Source organism: Pseudorca crassidens, chromosome 1 (genome assembly GCF_039906515.1).
Source record: "Pseudorca crassidens isolate mPseCra1 chromosome 1, mPseCra1.hap1, whole genome shotgun sequence".
NCBI classification, from domain to species: domain Eukaryota; kingdom Metazoa; phylum Chordata; class Mammalia; order Artiodactyla; family Delphinidae; genus Pseudorca; species Pseudorca crassidens.
The window spans coordinates 5,914,227-5,927,422 of record NC_090296.1 but is presented as its reverse complement, the minus strand read 5'-3'; the positions used below and the strand labels follow the sequence as shown (position 1 = coordinate 5,927,422).

General features: G+C 44.8%; 1 protein-coding gene across 4 annotated transcripts in view; it reads left to right on the top strand.

The window, feature by feature from the left end:
- Positions 1-13,196, top strand: part of EML1 (EMAP like 1) — a 198,752-nt gene that overhangs the window by 118,525 nt on the left and 67,031 nt on the right. For all 4 annotated transcript variants that reach the window (XM_067725882.1, XM_067725863.1, XM_067725873.1 and 1 more), the window contains one exon: positions 12,350-12,485. In XM_067725882.1, the coding sequence (XP_067581983.1) occupies positions 12,350-12,485 (136 nt within the window). The remainder of the gene's footprint in view (positions 1-12,349; positions 12,486-13,196) is intronic.

Below are 13,196 nucleotides of genomic sequence, written 5' to 3'. Positions count from 1 at the left end.
TGCCGATATTAAAGTTTCTTCAGTATTGTGGTTGGACTGGGGGCACAGAGTGTAGTGAACAGACACCATTTTTTTGCTATTCTGAGTGTAAATACAGAAAAGCGTGTGAGGAACAAGGGAGTTCCTTGCAGAATTACGTATATTGGAGAAAAATTGTGTAGGAAACAGTTAAGCAAAAGCAAGCAATAGGGGCGTGGCCAGAAAACCGTGGATCCTCATATGATGGAAAGCCATGTAATCTTTAAAAATGTTTGTGTTCCCGGTAACAACAGGAAAGATGCTTGTGTATTATATTAAGAGGCAGAATCAGGATATAAAACTGGATATGTTGTATTTTTCAACTAAATAGACAAAATCTATGCAAAGAAGAATGGAGAGAAGTATACCAAGAGTTATCTTTCTTTTTTTCTGAGTGGGAGGATGATGATTCTTTTTTTCTTTTTTATACTTTTACTTCATTTCTAAACGCTCTTTGGTGTGTATTCTTTAATAAGCAGAAGGAATTTGTGTTTTAAAATGACTCCTTTCTTACCACTGAAGCTGATCTTCACTGCACCAAGGTCAATAGCAGAGCTCAGAGCAAATGTCCGGAGGCTGGAGCGTGCTCATGTGTGTTCTCAAGAAGACAAGGAGGGGCTTCCCTGGTGGCGCAGGGGTTAAGAACGCGCCTGCCAATGCAGGGGACACGGGTTCGATCCCTGGTCTGGGAAGATCCCACATGCCGCGGAGCAACTAAGCCCGTGCACCACAACTACTGAGCCTGCGCTCTAGAGCCCACAAGCCACAACTACTGAGCCCACGTGCCACAACTACTGAAGAGCCTGTGCTCCACAACAAGAGAAGCTCCTGCAATGAGAAGCCCGCGCACCGCAACAAAGAGCAGCCCCCGCTCGCCACAGCTAGAGAAAGCCTGTGTGCAGCAGCAATGAAGACCCAATGCAGCCAAAAATAAATAAATTTTTTAAAAAAAAGAAGAGAAGGAATCATGGTGTGGAGTTAAATTCATAATAGATCCATTGTAGACATGCACAGCTAATTTCCATTTCAGCGCTAGGGGAGTGTTACAGGATTTCAGTGTAAAACGTAGGTTAAAATATACTCATTGTCCCATGTATGTGGAGATGGTCTGCTTCGCTATGCATTAACCAGCAAGAGTTCCTGTTTCTCATTTTCGATTTTGCTTGGGAGTTCAGACTGTCTTTGGCAGCTTGCCTTTTAAAAAACTTGAATGCACCTTTTGCAAACTTTTCTGTTCTTTATATTAATAACCCCATTAATTAACAGATCGGAGAGTGAATAAATATAAGCAAAAACCTTCAGCTGGAGATGCTGACAAGCAAGACAGTCCTGTTGTTCCAGGACATCCAAATCTGGTCTCAGAATTTAGTCTCTGCAACTGGTGTTGAAAGCTGACTGCAGGTTGCCTTTTTTTGTTTGTTTGTTTTGTTTTCCTGGGGTTTTTTTTGCGGTACGTGGGCCTCTCACTGTTGTGGCCTCTCCCGTTGCGGAGCACAGGCTCCGGACGCGCAGGCTCAGCGGCCATGGCTCACGGGCCCAGCCGCTCCGCGGCATGTGGGATCTTCCTGGACCGGGGCACGAACCCGTGTCCCCTGCATCGGCAGGCGGACTCTCAACCACTGTGCCACCAGGGGAAGCCTTGCAGGTTGTCTCTAAGTAGCCTCTGCTATATTAACACTTAACCCTGATAGTCATAATAATTCTCGTGGCTACCATTTATTAATTGGGTGGGTACAGGCCTTTGCAATAGATACTTTGTATGTATTAGCTCATTTTACCTCTCCACAACCCTTTGAGGTAGGTATTATTGTGCCCATTTTACAGATGAGAAAGCAGCCTCTAGGAGATGGAATAATTTGCCCCAGGTTACACAGCTGGTTATGGAAAATCTGGGACTAGACCCTAGGGCCTGGCTGAACGTCCTTTCTTTCTGCCATCTGTGTTGCTTGGCTGTGCTTACGCCTCTTAGCAGTATTATTTAAATTAGCATTATTCAAATCAAACCAAATATTTAAGGAATGAATAAGGATGTGACTTGAAATGAGTTTTTTTTCAAGGTTTAATTTGATTTGCAAAGTGTCCCAAATACAACAAATGACATTCAGCGTATAATTGTATCAAATATTGTGTCATAGTCCTTTCACGAATCTTATTAGCTAGGTGCAACTAACAAATGAAAAAACTTTAAGTTCTTTGCAGTGAATGAACTTAATGAATATTTAACTTAGTTCTTTATCCTGGTTAACCAAATTAGCAATTTTTCCCTCTCTCTGGTCTACTGTGCTTTCTCCTTATCTTTCTCCTTACAAATTGGCTAATTACAGAAAATAACTTGTGCTTTCTTTTAGACAGAACATGCTATAGTTTCTTCCATTTTCCTCTTTAATTGCCTTCCCCAGTTTAAATAGGTGTTCGTTAGTAATTTATAGAAAAGGCTTGGTAGGTATATTCAGTTTTTCAGAGACTGAGAAAGATTGTTTTTAAACGTTGTCTTATGAAAATGTTGAAATGCATATAAAAGTAGAAAAAAGTGGGCATGTACCACTCCCTATGGGTGGTCTTTTGTTTTACAAATAATTGGCCTTGTGTGTATGGCATTTTTTATTTTTGCCAGTATATCTTTTTTTTTTTTAACATCTTTATTGGAGTATAATTGCTTTACAATGGTGTGTTAGTTTCTGCTTTATAACAAAGTGAATCAGTTATACATATACATATGTTCCCATATCTCTTCCCTCTTGCGTCTCCCTCCCTCCCACCCTCCCTATCCCCCCCCCAGGTGGTCACAGAGCACCAAGCTGATCTCCCTGTGCCATGCGGCTACTTCCCACTAGCTTTCTATTTTACGTTTGGTAGTGTATATATGTCCATGCCACTCTCTCACTTTGTCACAGTTTACCCTTCCCCCTCCCCATATCCTCAAGTCCATACTCTAGTAGGTCTGTGTCTTTATTCCCATCTTACTCCTAGGTTCTTCATGACCTTTTTTTTTTTTCTTATATTCCATATATATGTGTTAGCATACAGTATTTGTTTTTCACTTTCTGACTTACTTCACTATGTATGACAGACTCTAGGTCCATCCACCTCACTACAAATGTCTCAATTTTGTTTCTTTTTATTTGCCAGTATATCTTTAGGATAGGTTCCTGGAAGTGGGATTGCTGGATCCAAGGATAAATGCATCTGTAATATTGCTAGGTATTAGTGACGGGAACCTTCCCCAGCACATAAGTAATTATCTACTTTGTCTGACAATTTAGCGAAAGCAAGTTGCCTTCTCCAATTCCAAGTATAGACATCTTTTCAATTTCGAAGTAGATACTTAGGAATTCTGGGTTCATAATGGTCAGGTGTGTTAAAGTTAAACTTTGAATTTCTACACATAATCACATACGTGGTCATGCTTTGCATAATTAAATTTATTGTGGGGCTTCCCTGGTGCCGCAATGGTTGAGAGTCTGCCTGCCGATACAAGGGACGTGGGTTCGTGCCCCGGTCCGGGAGGACCCCACATGCCGTGGAGCGGATGGGCCCGTGGGCCATGGCCGCTTGGCCTGCTCGTCCGGAGCCTGCGCTCCGCAGTGGGAGGGGCTGCATCGGTGAGAGGCCCGCGTACCGCAAAAAAAAAAAAAAAAAAAAAAAAGGATTTATTGTGAAACCTAATGGAAAGTTTTACTTATCAAATATTGCACACTGAGTTATTAATGTAAGTGGAAAGGATTTCTTCATCTTAAGATCATGACAGTATCGTAATAATAAGCATTAGTAGATTTGACTACCTATACTTGAATTTCTATATTTACATCAACTGTAGTTTTGGAAATATATTGCCTCAGATAGTACTTCATGGAAGTCTGAGTATTCCAATCCTCCCGTTTAGAAAGATGAAACCTTGTTATTTCAGGCATACTTGTGAATGCTTTAGACCTGAGGTTCTGAATACCTTTGTTAGAGATTTTTAAAGATTTTTTTGACGTGGACCATTTTTAAAGTCTTTATTGAATTTGTTACAATATTACTTCTGTTTTATGTTTTGGGGTTTTTTTTTGGCCACGAGGCAGGTGGGATCTCAGCTCCCTGACCAGGGATTGAATCCGCACCCCCTGCACTGGAAGGCGAAGTCTTAACCACTGGACTGCCGGGGATGTCCCATGTTAGAGATTTTCAGTTCCCACACTCTGGAGTCATTTTTTTTTTTTTTTTTTTGCGGTACGCGGGCCTCTCACTGCCGTGGCCTCTCCCTTTGCGGAGCACAGGCTCTGGACGCGCAGGCTCAGCGGCCATGGCTCACGGGCCCAGCCGCTCCGCGGCATGTGGGATCTTCCCGGACCGGAGCAAGAACCCATGTCCCCTGCATCGGCAGGCAGACCCTCAACGACTGCGCCACCAGGGAAGCCCTGGCGTCATTTTTCAGGGATGTTAACTTGAGGTACTTTATGGGGACCTTATATTAAATAGTACGCACGGTAACAGGAAACTGGGGGCCATGAACACTGTGCATGTGACTGCATCTGTCCCTCTGACGAGGCCTGTCCACTTCAGTGGCTCCTCTCCTTCACTTCTGGTGGATTGGTGGGTCTAAAGGAACTTACGCAGTGTGAAAAGTCCCACAGAAACTTGGGTGTTTCTCTCCTGAACACTATTCTCACATGAATTAGGATCATAGATTTCAGAGCACGAAGAGCCACCCTTAGAGCATTTATAGACTGAAGTCTTTCCTTTATGGGTTAGGGAAATGGGGCCCAGAGGGCCTTGCCTGCAGTCGCACTGCCAGTCGAGGACACACTGGAATTCGCGCCCTGGCCCCCGACTCCCAGACCTGAGCTCCTTCTGCGCTCTCCTCCCCCCTCTCACTTTGCCTGGGCACGAGGAGGAAAGCAACCGTTTGGGGGATGAGAACTGTCTGGGGTCTTCCTCGACCCCTCCGTGTGTGCGCGGGATGATGCAGTGGGGACACTCACTGGACCTGATTCTGCCTCAGGGACCTTTGCTCATAACTGAAATCCTGCATTTAATGTTTCTCACATTGTATTCAAGCTACGAGATTGCATCCCGGTGTCCAAAACAGAGCATTTCGTCATCTGGGCGTGGCCGTGGGGTAATAGCTGCCACCTTTCACGTGCTGCTCCACGAAGGGCACTGTGCAGCTTGCCACTCCTCATTCCAAAACCTCACAGCAGCCCTGCAAGGTGGGCACTGTTATCCTATTTTACAAAGGAGCCGAGGCTTGGAAAGGTGACTTGCCCAAGGCTACGTAATAAAGCCGAGTTGAGAATGAGTGGGTCCTAACTCATGACTCTTTGCCCTTTGTTCCTCTGTGCTCCTCCCACCATCCCGACATCCCTTCCAATGAATGCATTCTGAACATATATCATGTATCACTCATTCTCCTTTTATTTTGAGAAATTCTCCTTTCAGTGCTGTGTGTCTATGTTTTGCCCCTAAGAACAATTAAAATAATTATTTTTAAAAAGCCTTTAATGAACTGGAAGAACGTCTCATATCTTGGTGTCATCTCAAAGCCAGGGATCCATTCATCTTAGCACCTGATCAGCAGGAAATTGTGTTTCAACCTTCCCTGGTGCTGTTTCTCTTCTGCAGTTTCTGAGATCGCTTGTCTGAAAAACGACTCATTATGGCTGTTCTTGTGTCCTGCTGCCCTCATGATCCAAGCTAGTACCTGTTCAGATTGGACATTAGGAGATACTGTTTTCTTCCAAAACTTTTCTTTATGGTGGCAGCATTTTTTCCTTGAGTGGCTAATCATGTTTAGATACGGAAACATGAAAGAGACCTGACGAGATGTCGTGTGCAAAATAGGTATTTAGCACGCATATTGGTGTAGTCGTGATGCTATTTAAAAAGTCAGTGGTGACGAAAAGCCAAAGATATTATCAAGATAAGGATGTAGTGGTGATTGGATGTTGCCAAAATGAGAACCTTTCCAACTTCTTGTCACTCCAAGTGTAGCCGCCATCCCCCCCTCCCTCCTTCTACCCGCTTCCTCTCCATATTCACTATTTTTCTTTTATGATTTCTCATTACAACTTTAACAGTTCTGTTTGCTTTTGATGCTACTCTGTTATAGTTTAATGTGTAAGGTTTATTATGCCCTCTGAGAAGGCCCGTTGCATGCAATTGATGTTCTTTTTATGGGCTTTAAAAAAGTCCCATTTCCTTTTTGGGGAGAAGGACAATACTAGATTATTATGAGACTGAAGTTTGAAATTATGACTCAAGGAAAGATAAAAAACGGTGACTCAGACGGACTTCCCTGGGGGTCCAGTGGTTGAGACCCCGTGCTTCCACTGCAGGGGGTGAGGGTTTGATCCCTAGTCGGGGAACTAGGATCCCGCATACCGTGTGGCATGGCCAAAAAATAAAATTAAAAAAAAGAAAAACAACAACAGTGGGGCTTCCCTGATGGCGCAGTGGTTGGGAGTCCGCCTGCTGATGCAGGGGACACGGGTTCGTGCCCCCGTCCGGGAAGATCCCACATGCCGCTGAGCGGCTGGGCCCGTGAGCCATGGCCGCTGAGCCTGCGCGTCCGGAGCCTGTGCTCCGCAACGGGAGAGGCCACGGCGGTGAGAGGCCTGCGTACCGCAAAAAAAAAAAAAAAACAGTGACTCAGAAATGGCAACACAATGCCTTTTCTTGAAAGTGGGGTCTTTGTTCTCGAAATTTAGTGCAGTCTGATCAACAAATGCATGTTGAACACCTTCTGTGTCAGCATCACAGGGGCTGCTGCCGTCGTGGAGCCCCCGGGCAATGGAGTGGACAGGAATAAACAATGTGAGGACAGCGGCAAAGCAGGGACCAGGGGAGCCCAGGAGGCTCGCCCGGCCTGGTTTGGTGGGCATGTAAGTGGGTGAGGCAGGTCCTGGCCCAGGTGCCGGAGAGAAGCTGGGGGCCAGGCATCTTCCATCGGCCCCTCCAGGCCCTTTCCTAACCCTCCTCCAGCCAGCTCTCTGCCCCGGCAGCTGAGCTGTATGGACCACACCGCTCTCTGCTCCAGTGAGGTTTGAGCAGGGGATCCCTAGCTGGGGACTGGAAGGAGGGAGAGTGTGGTCAGAGGATCCACCCCCGACTCCTTCCACCTGGGGCCCCTCGGCTTGGCTGTGTCCCCACCCCCTGGATGCAGCTGCTGCTCCCCCAGCAGCGTCTCTCCTCTTAGGGTCTGGTGACCTCCCTCCCCTTGGCCCTGCAGGCATGGGATTAGCTATAGCTGTGCTGCTGTCAGCCTAGGAGACGGGGCAGTAAGCCTGGGGCTCGGCGTGGAGTCCAGTCCACTCCCCAAGCACACGGAGAAGGATCTAGGTGATGCCCTCCCCCAGCACGATGTGTGCACCCGCTCTAACTGGGGAAGTAAGGCTAGCCCGCCTGAAACAGCAGTCCGTAATCAGGCACTGATTTGTGAGCTACAGACTGACGTGTGACAGAAGATGAGAGCGGGACAGCCGAGGAGGCCTGGGCTAACGAGGAGAGGCCCTTCGAAGCTGGAGGATGGCACCGACCAGTGGTTCTCAAAGTGTGGTCCCTAGAGCAGCAGCGGCAGCAACCCGGAAACTGGTTAGAAATGCAGAGTCTCAGGCTCTGCCCCAGACCTCCTGAATCTGGGGGTGGGGCCCAGCGATCTGTATTTTAACTCCAGGGGATTCTTCTCCACAGAAACAAGCTAAGGAGGTGGGAATGAGGCAGGATTTGCTTGTTGGGGGTCGGGGGGTGGATGTTGGAGCGCCTGGGTGCGTGGTGGGAACAAGAAAATCGGTGGATTGAAAGACGCCCAGCAAGCTGATATGCATACTGTAGTCACTGCCTAGGGCCTCTATTGTGAGTTAGTACAAACAGAAATTGATTCCCTCACCGTTCTGGAGACCAGATGCCTGAAGTCAGTGCCACTGGGCTGAAATCAGGGTGCTGGCAGCATTGTCCCTCCTGGAGGCTCTGAGGGAGAAACTGGTCCATGCCTGTTGCCGGGCTTCGTGGCTGCTGTCTGGCCTCGGCTAGAGGATGTGCCACTCCAGTCTCTTGCCTCTGTCCTTACGTGGCGAGCTCCTCCTTATGCATCTTCACCTGGGCCTCTTTTTTTCCCCTTAATTTATCTTATTGAAGTGTAGTTGATTTATAATGTTGTGTTAATTTCTGCTGTACAACAAAGTGATTCAGTTATTCATATACATACATTCTTTCTTTTTTTGTATTACTAGTCTTTTTTTTTAACATCTTTATTGGAGTATAATTGCTTTACAATGGTGTGTTAGTTTCTGCTTTATAACGAAGTGAATCAGTTATACATATACATATATCCCCATATCTCCTCCCTCTTGAGTCTCCCTCCCTCCCACCCTCCCTATCCCACCCCTCTAGGTGGCCACAAAGCACGGAGCTGATCTCCCTGTGCTATGCTGCTGCTTCCCACTAGCTTATCTGTTTTACATTTGGTAGTGTATATATGTCAATGCCATTCTTTTTCATATTCTTTTCTGTATGGTTTATCACAGGATATTGAATATAGTTCCCTGTGCTATACAGTAGGACCTTGTTTATCCATTCTATATATAATAGTTTGCACCTGCTAATCCCAAACTCCCAATCCATCCCTCCCCGGCCCCTCCTTCCCTTGGCAAACACAAGTCTCTTCTCTATGTCTGTGAGTCTGTTTCTGTTTCGTAGATAAGTTTATTTGTGTCATATTTTAGATTCCACATATGAGTGTTGTCGTATGATATTTGTCTTTCTCTGTCTGACTTACTTCAGTTAGCATGATCATCTCTAGTTCCATCCATGTTGCTGCAAATGGCATTATTTCATTCTTTTTTATGGCTGAGTAGTATTCCATTATATGTACATATATACACATGGGCTTCTTAAAAGGACACGAGTCATTGGATTCAGGGCCCACCCAAATCCAGTATGAGCTTAACCAATTACATCTGCAAAGACACTGTTTCCTAATAAGGCCACATTCTGAGGTTCTGGGTGGACGTGAATTTCGGGGAGGACACTAACACAGTACATGTATTTAAAGAAAGAAGACAGAATGGAGACTGAAATGATAGGTGAAGTAGAAAGAGGAGATAGAGGTGAGGTGAGGATGGCATTTCTTCCTACTTGGGAAGGGTTCTGTCCCGGCAGAGAGTGGACCTCAGCACGGGGAGCAGATTGTGTGTGTTAGGAAAGATTCAGGATCTCTGTTTTGGAACTGTGGTATTTTCACTGTGGAATATCAGCTCTGAGCACTGGTCTAGGCCCTTGGCTGGAGCAGGTGTTCAGAGGATGAAGAAAGAGAGAGCTTGGAGAGAGTGAAGAAGGGTGTTCTGCTCTGGCTGGAGGGGCCTGACTGGCTTTTTAAACTCTCACAGTTAAAAAGAAAGGTAGTCTGGCCCTCAGCTTTAGGGACTGAAAAGTTTCAGTATATTAAAATTTTGACATTCTAGGCAGTTTTGTCACTGGTCGTGTTTCTAAGAGCCTGCGCTGAGGTAGATTTAATTCTGGGATGAACAAAATTAATTCTGCTAGCATTTTAAAATAAACTTTTAATTTTAGAGTAGTTTTAGATTTACAGAAACGTTGCAGGCAGAATACAGACGGTTCCCGTATCTCCTGCACCCGGTTTCCCCTACTGTTAACATCTTATATTAGCATGGCGCGTTTGTCACGACTAATGGGACGACATTGATACATTATTATCAATCGAGGGGCATACTTTATTCAGATTTCCTTAGTTTATCCCTTATGTCCTTTTTTGGTCCCAGGATCCCATTTGGGATTATATTTAGTCATGGTGCCTCCTGAGGCTCCTCTGAACCGACAGTTTCTCACATTTTCCTTGCTGCTGAAGACCTTGACAGTTCTGAGGAGTACCACTTAGGTCATCCATCGACGGTCCTTCAGTCTGGGTTTGTGTGATGTTTTTCTCACGATCAGACTAGGGCTGGGTTTAGGGAGGAAGACCACAGAGGTCAGGTGCCATTCTCATCACATCTACCAAGGACGTGTCCTGTGAACATGACTTACCACTGTTGACGTTGACCGTGATCACCTGAGATGGGTTGGTCAGGTTTCTCCTTCTCGCCACACCTCCGCACTGCGTGGTTTAGAAGGAAGTCACTACGCACAGCCCACACGGAAGGAGTGGAGAATGTGCCCCACCACCTCAAGGACAGAGTATCTACATAAATCATTCAGAATTCTTCTGCCTGGGGATTTGTCCTCCTCATGCATTTATTCCATCGTGCATTTATATCAGCGTGGACCTGTGGATATTTATGTGATAGTTGGGGGTATAACCCAGCACTACTTTATTTATTCTGTTGCCCACATTGCTGCGGCTTTGGCTCTTCCCATTGGCTCCTGGGTCCCTTTGCCACACCCCCCGTCAGTGTGGGTTCTGTGAGCACTTCCTTACTTTCTGGCACCATAAGATGCTCCGGGCTCATGTTGGATAGTCCCTGTCTCAGCCCTGGATTCAGGTGCTTCCCCAAGGAGCCCTGGTTCCTTTTGCTGTAGATTGGTATTAGGAACCCAGGTTTGGGCCCTGGGTCTCTCAGCAGACAGAGCTGGGAAATAGATGTGTTTATACAACCCGTGTACACAGACTTACCTATAATTACGTCTCTGTGTGTCTTTGTCTCTGTTAAGCTAGACATGAGTTCACACTGATGTCTCCTCTTCTCCATTCCACCTGGTTCATTCTAGCCTTCCCCCCTTGCTGGTCTGTAACCTCCCTCTCCAACAGTGAGAAGCCGGGCTCCTACCTTATGGCCCTGTGGGAAACAACTTCACCACCTAGAATACAGTGCTTATGTGCAGTTCCTTTTGTAGTCTTCCAGTCTCTGCTCATTACCAGAATCACTTTGTCTGCACCTTTCCTCTCCAACCCCTTCCGTGAGGTTACGTTGCATGTTTGTAACGCAGTTAGATTCTTTTGTCACAGTCTGCATTCCGTCATGGGGTTCCCCCATCTCCTATTGACTATTATCGTATTTGCGTGTATTAAGGTTTACTCTTTGTGCTGTAAGGGTCTGTGGGTTTTGACACATGCATAGCATCACACGTCCACCACTACGATTTACCACCCTGAAGCATCTCTGTGCTTCACCTAGTGACACCGCCCCCAGTCTCTGGCAACCACTGATCCACTTTCTGTCTCTATAGTTGAACCTTTTGTCGAATGTCACTTTAAATGGAATCTTGCAGTATAGAGCCTCTCAGACTGGCTTCTTTCGCTTGGCAATATGAATTTAAGACTCACCCATGGTTGTGTGGATTGGTTCATTCCTGTCATCACTGAATCCTATTCCATTGTCTGGAGGGACCCCAGTCTGTTTATCCATCACCAATTGAAGGACATCTTGGTTGCTTCCAGTTTTCACAGCTATAAATAAAGCTGCTATAAATATTAAATGAAAGTTTTGTGTAGACATAAGTTTCCAACTCATTTGGGTTAATGCTTAGTGTGAAGCACAATTACTGCATCCTATGGTAGAATTTATGAGCCTGAACTTTGTAAGCACCGCCAAGCTGTCTTCCAAAGCGGCCGTACCATTTTGCGTTCCCACCAGGAATGAAGGAGAGTTCCTCTTGCTCTGCGTCCTGGCCAGCAGTTGGTATGTTGTCTGTGTTTTGGATTTTAGCCATCCTCATAGGTGTAATAGAGATATCTCATTATTGTTTTAATTTGCATTTCCCTAATGATAAAAGATGTTGAGCATCTTTTCATATGCTTATTTGCCATCTGTATATATTCTTTGGTGAGGTTTCTGTTCAGATCTTTTGCACGTTTTTTAAATTGGGCTATTCATTTTCTTATTGTTGAATTTTAAGAGTTCTTTTTATATTCTGTATACAAGCCCTTTATCAGATATGTGATTTGCAAATATTTCCCCCAGTCTATAAATTGTCTTTTCATCCTCCTAATGATGTCTTTTACAGAGCAAAAGTTTTGTTGTTGTTTTAATTTTAACGAGGCCCAAGATACCAATTTTTCCTTTCATGGATGTGCTTTTGGTATTGTATCTAAAAACCCATCACCAAACACAAGGTCGCACAGATTTTTCTCCTATATTTTCATCTAGAAGTTTTAGTTTTGCATTTCACGCATAGGCCCGTGGTCCCTTCTGAGTTAATTTTTGTGTAAGGCCTGAGGTTGGTGTCTGGGTTCATTGTTTCAGCACCATTGTTGAAAAGCTCCGTTGTCTTTGCACCTTTGTCGATTCTGCTAGCATTTGAAATGGACGTCCTTTTTCTTTCTACATTATTTGAAGTCCTGTAAGGAGTTCCCTTGAAAAGGCGAAAGTTCTGATTGCCTTTTCTGCTTGTCTTACAGCAAGACCACTGGTGCAGACCTTGCCTTTAAGAACCACCGTCAACAACGGCACTGTGGTACCAAAGAAAGCCAGTGGCTCCCTGCCAGCCCCTTCGGGGGCCAGGAAAGAAACCGCTGTACCTGCCACAGCCAAAAGGTAGGCGAGAAGCACCTTACATGAACTCTGAAAGCAGTTCTGGCTCAGATGCTAAAATAAGTATTACTCTTTTATATGACACTTTAATAAAATTTCTCCTTTGAGTTAAAGCTTATAAAAGCACAATATTTGGTGTGTTGCCAAAACAGGAACCATGTCGATTTATTAGTCTGCGTTTTTTTTGTTGTAATCATATAGTCTTTGAAATCTCATTCACTAAAGCCGCAGTGCAGCATTTTGTGTTTTTACTTAAACTTCTCTTTTGAAAAAACAAGTGGGAGTATATAACCTATATAAAAAATGAATATGCTTGGAATATAGCAAAATTCAGATTGCTGTACTGAGCTTAAATTTTTATCAGTAAAATTTGGATAAGCTCGTACTTTTAAATGATGCCTAACAGTGGAGCTTCAGATGTTTATGTTTGTCAGATAGAGCATAGATTGCTCTTAATTTTCTATAATTTCATAGTTGTCATATTAAAATTGTATATTTTATATGCCAGGCCAGTTTTCTAATTTTTTATGCCCTAAAAAAACGAACTATCTGGTAATAATATAGCATAGAAAAACCTTAAAGAAATTCTTTCTGCAATGCTACCTCATGAGCTTGTTAGAAGAACTCGTAAAGTTCATGAAAATGCTAACTTGCTTTATGTGCACTGGGAATTCTGGGTGTGAGTATGCTCTGCGGTGTGCTGGGATACCCATT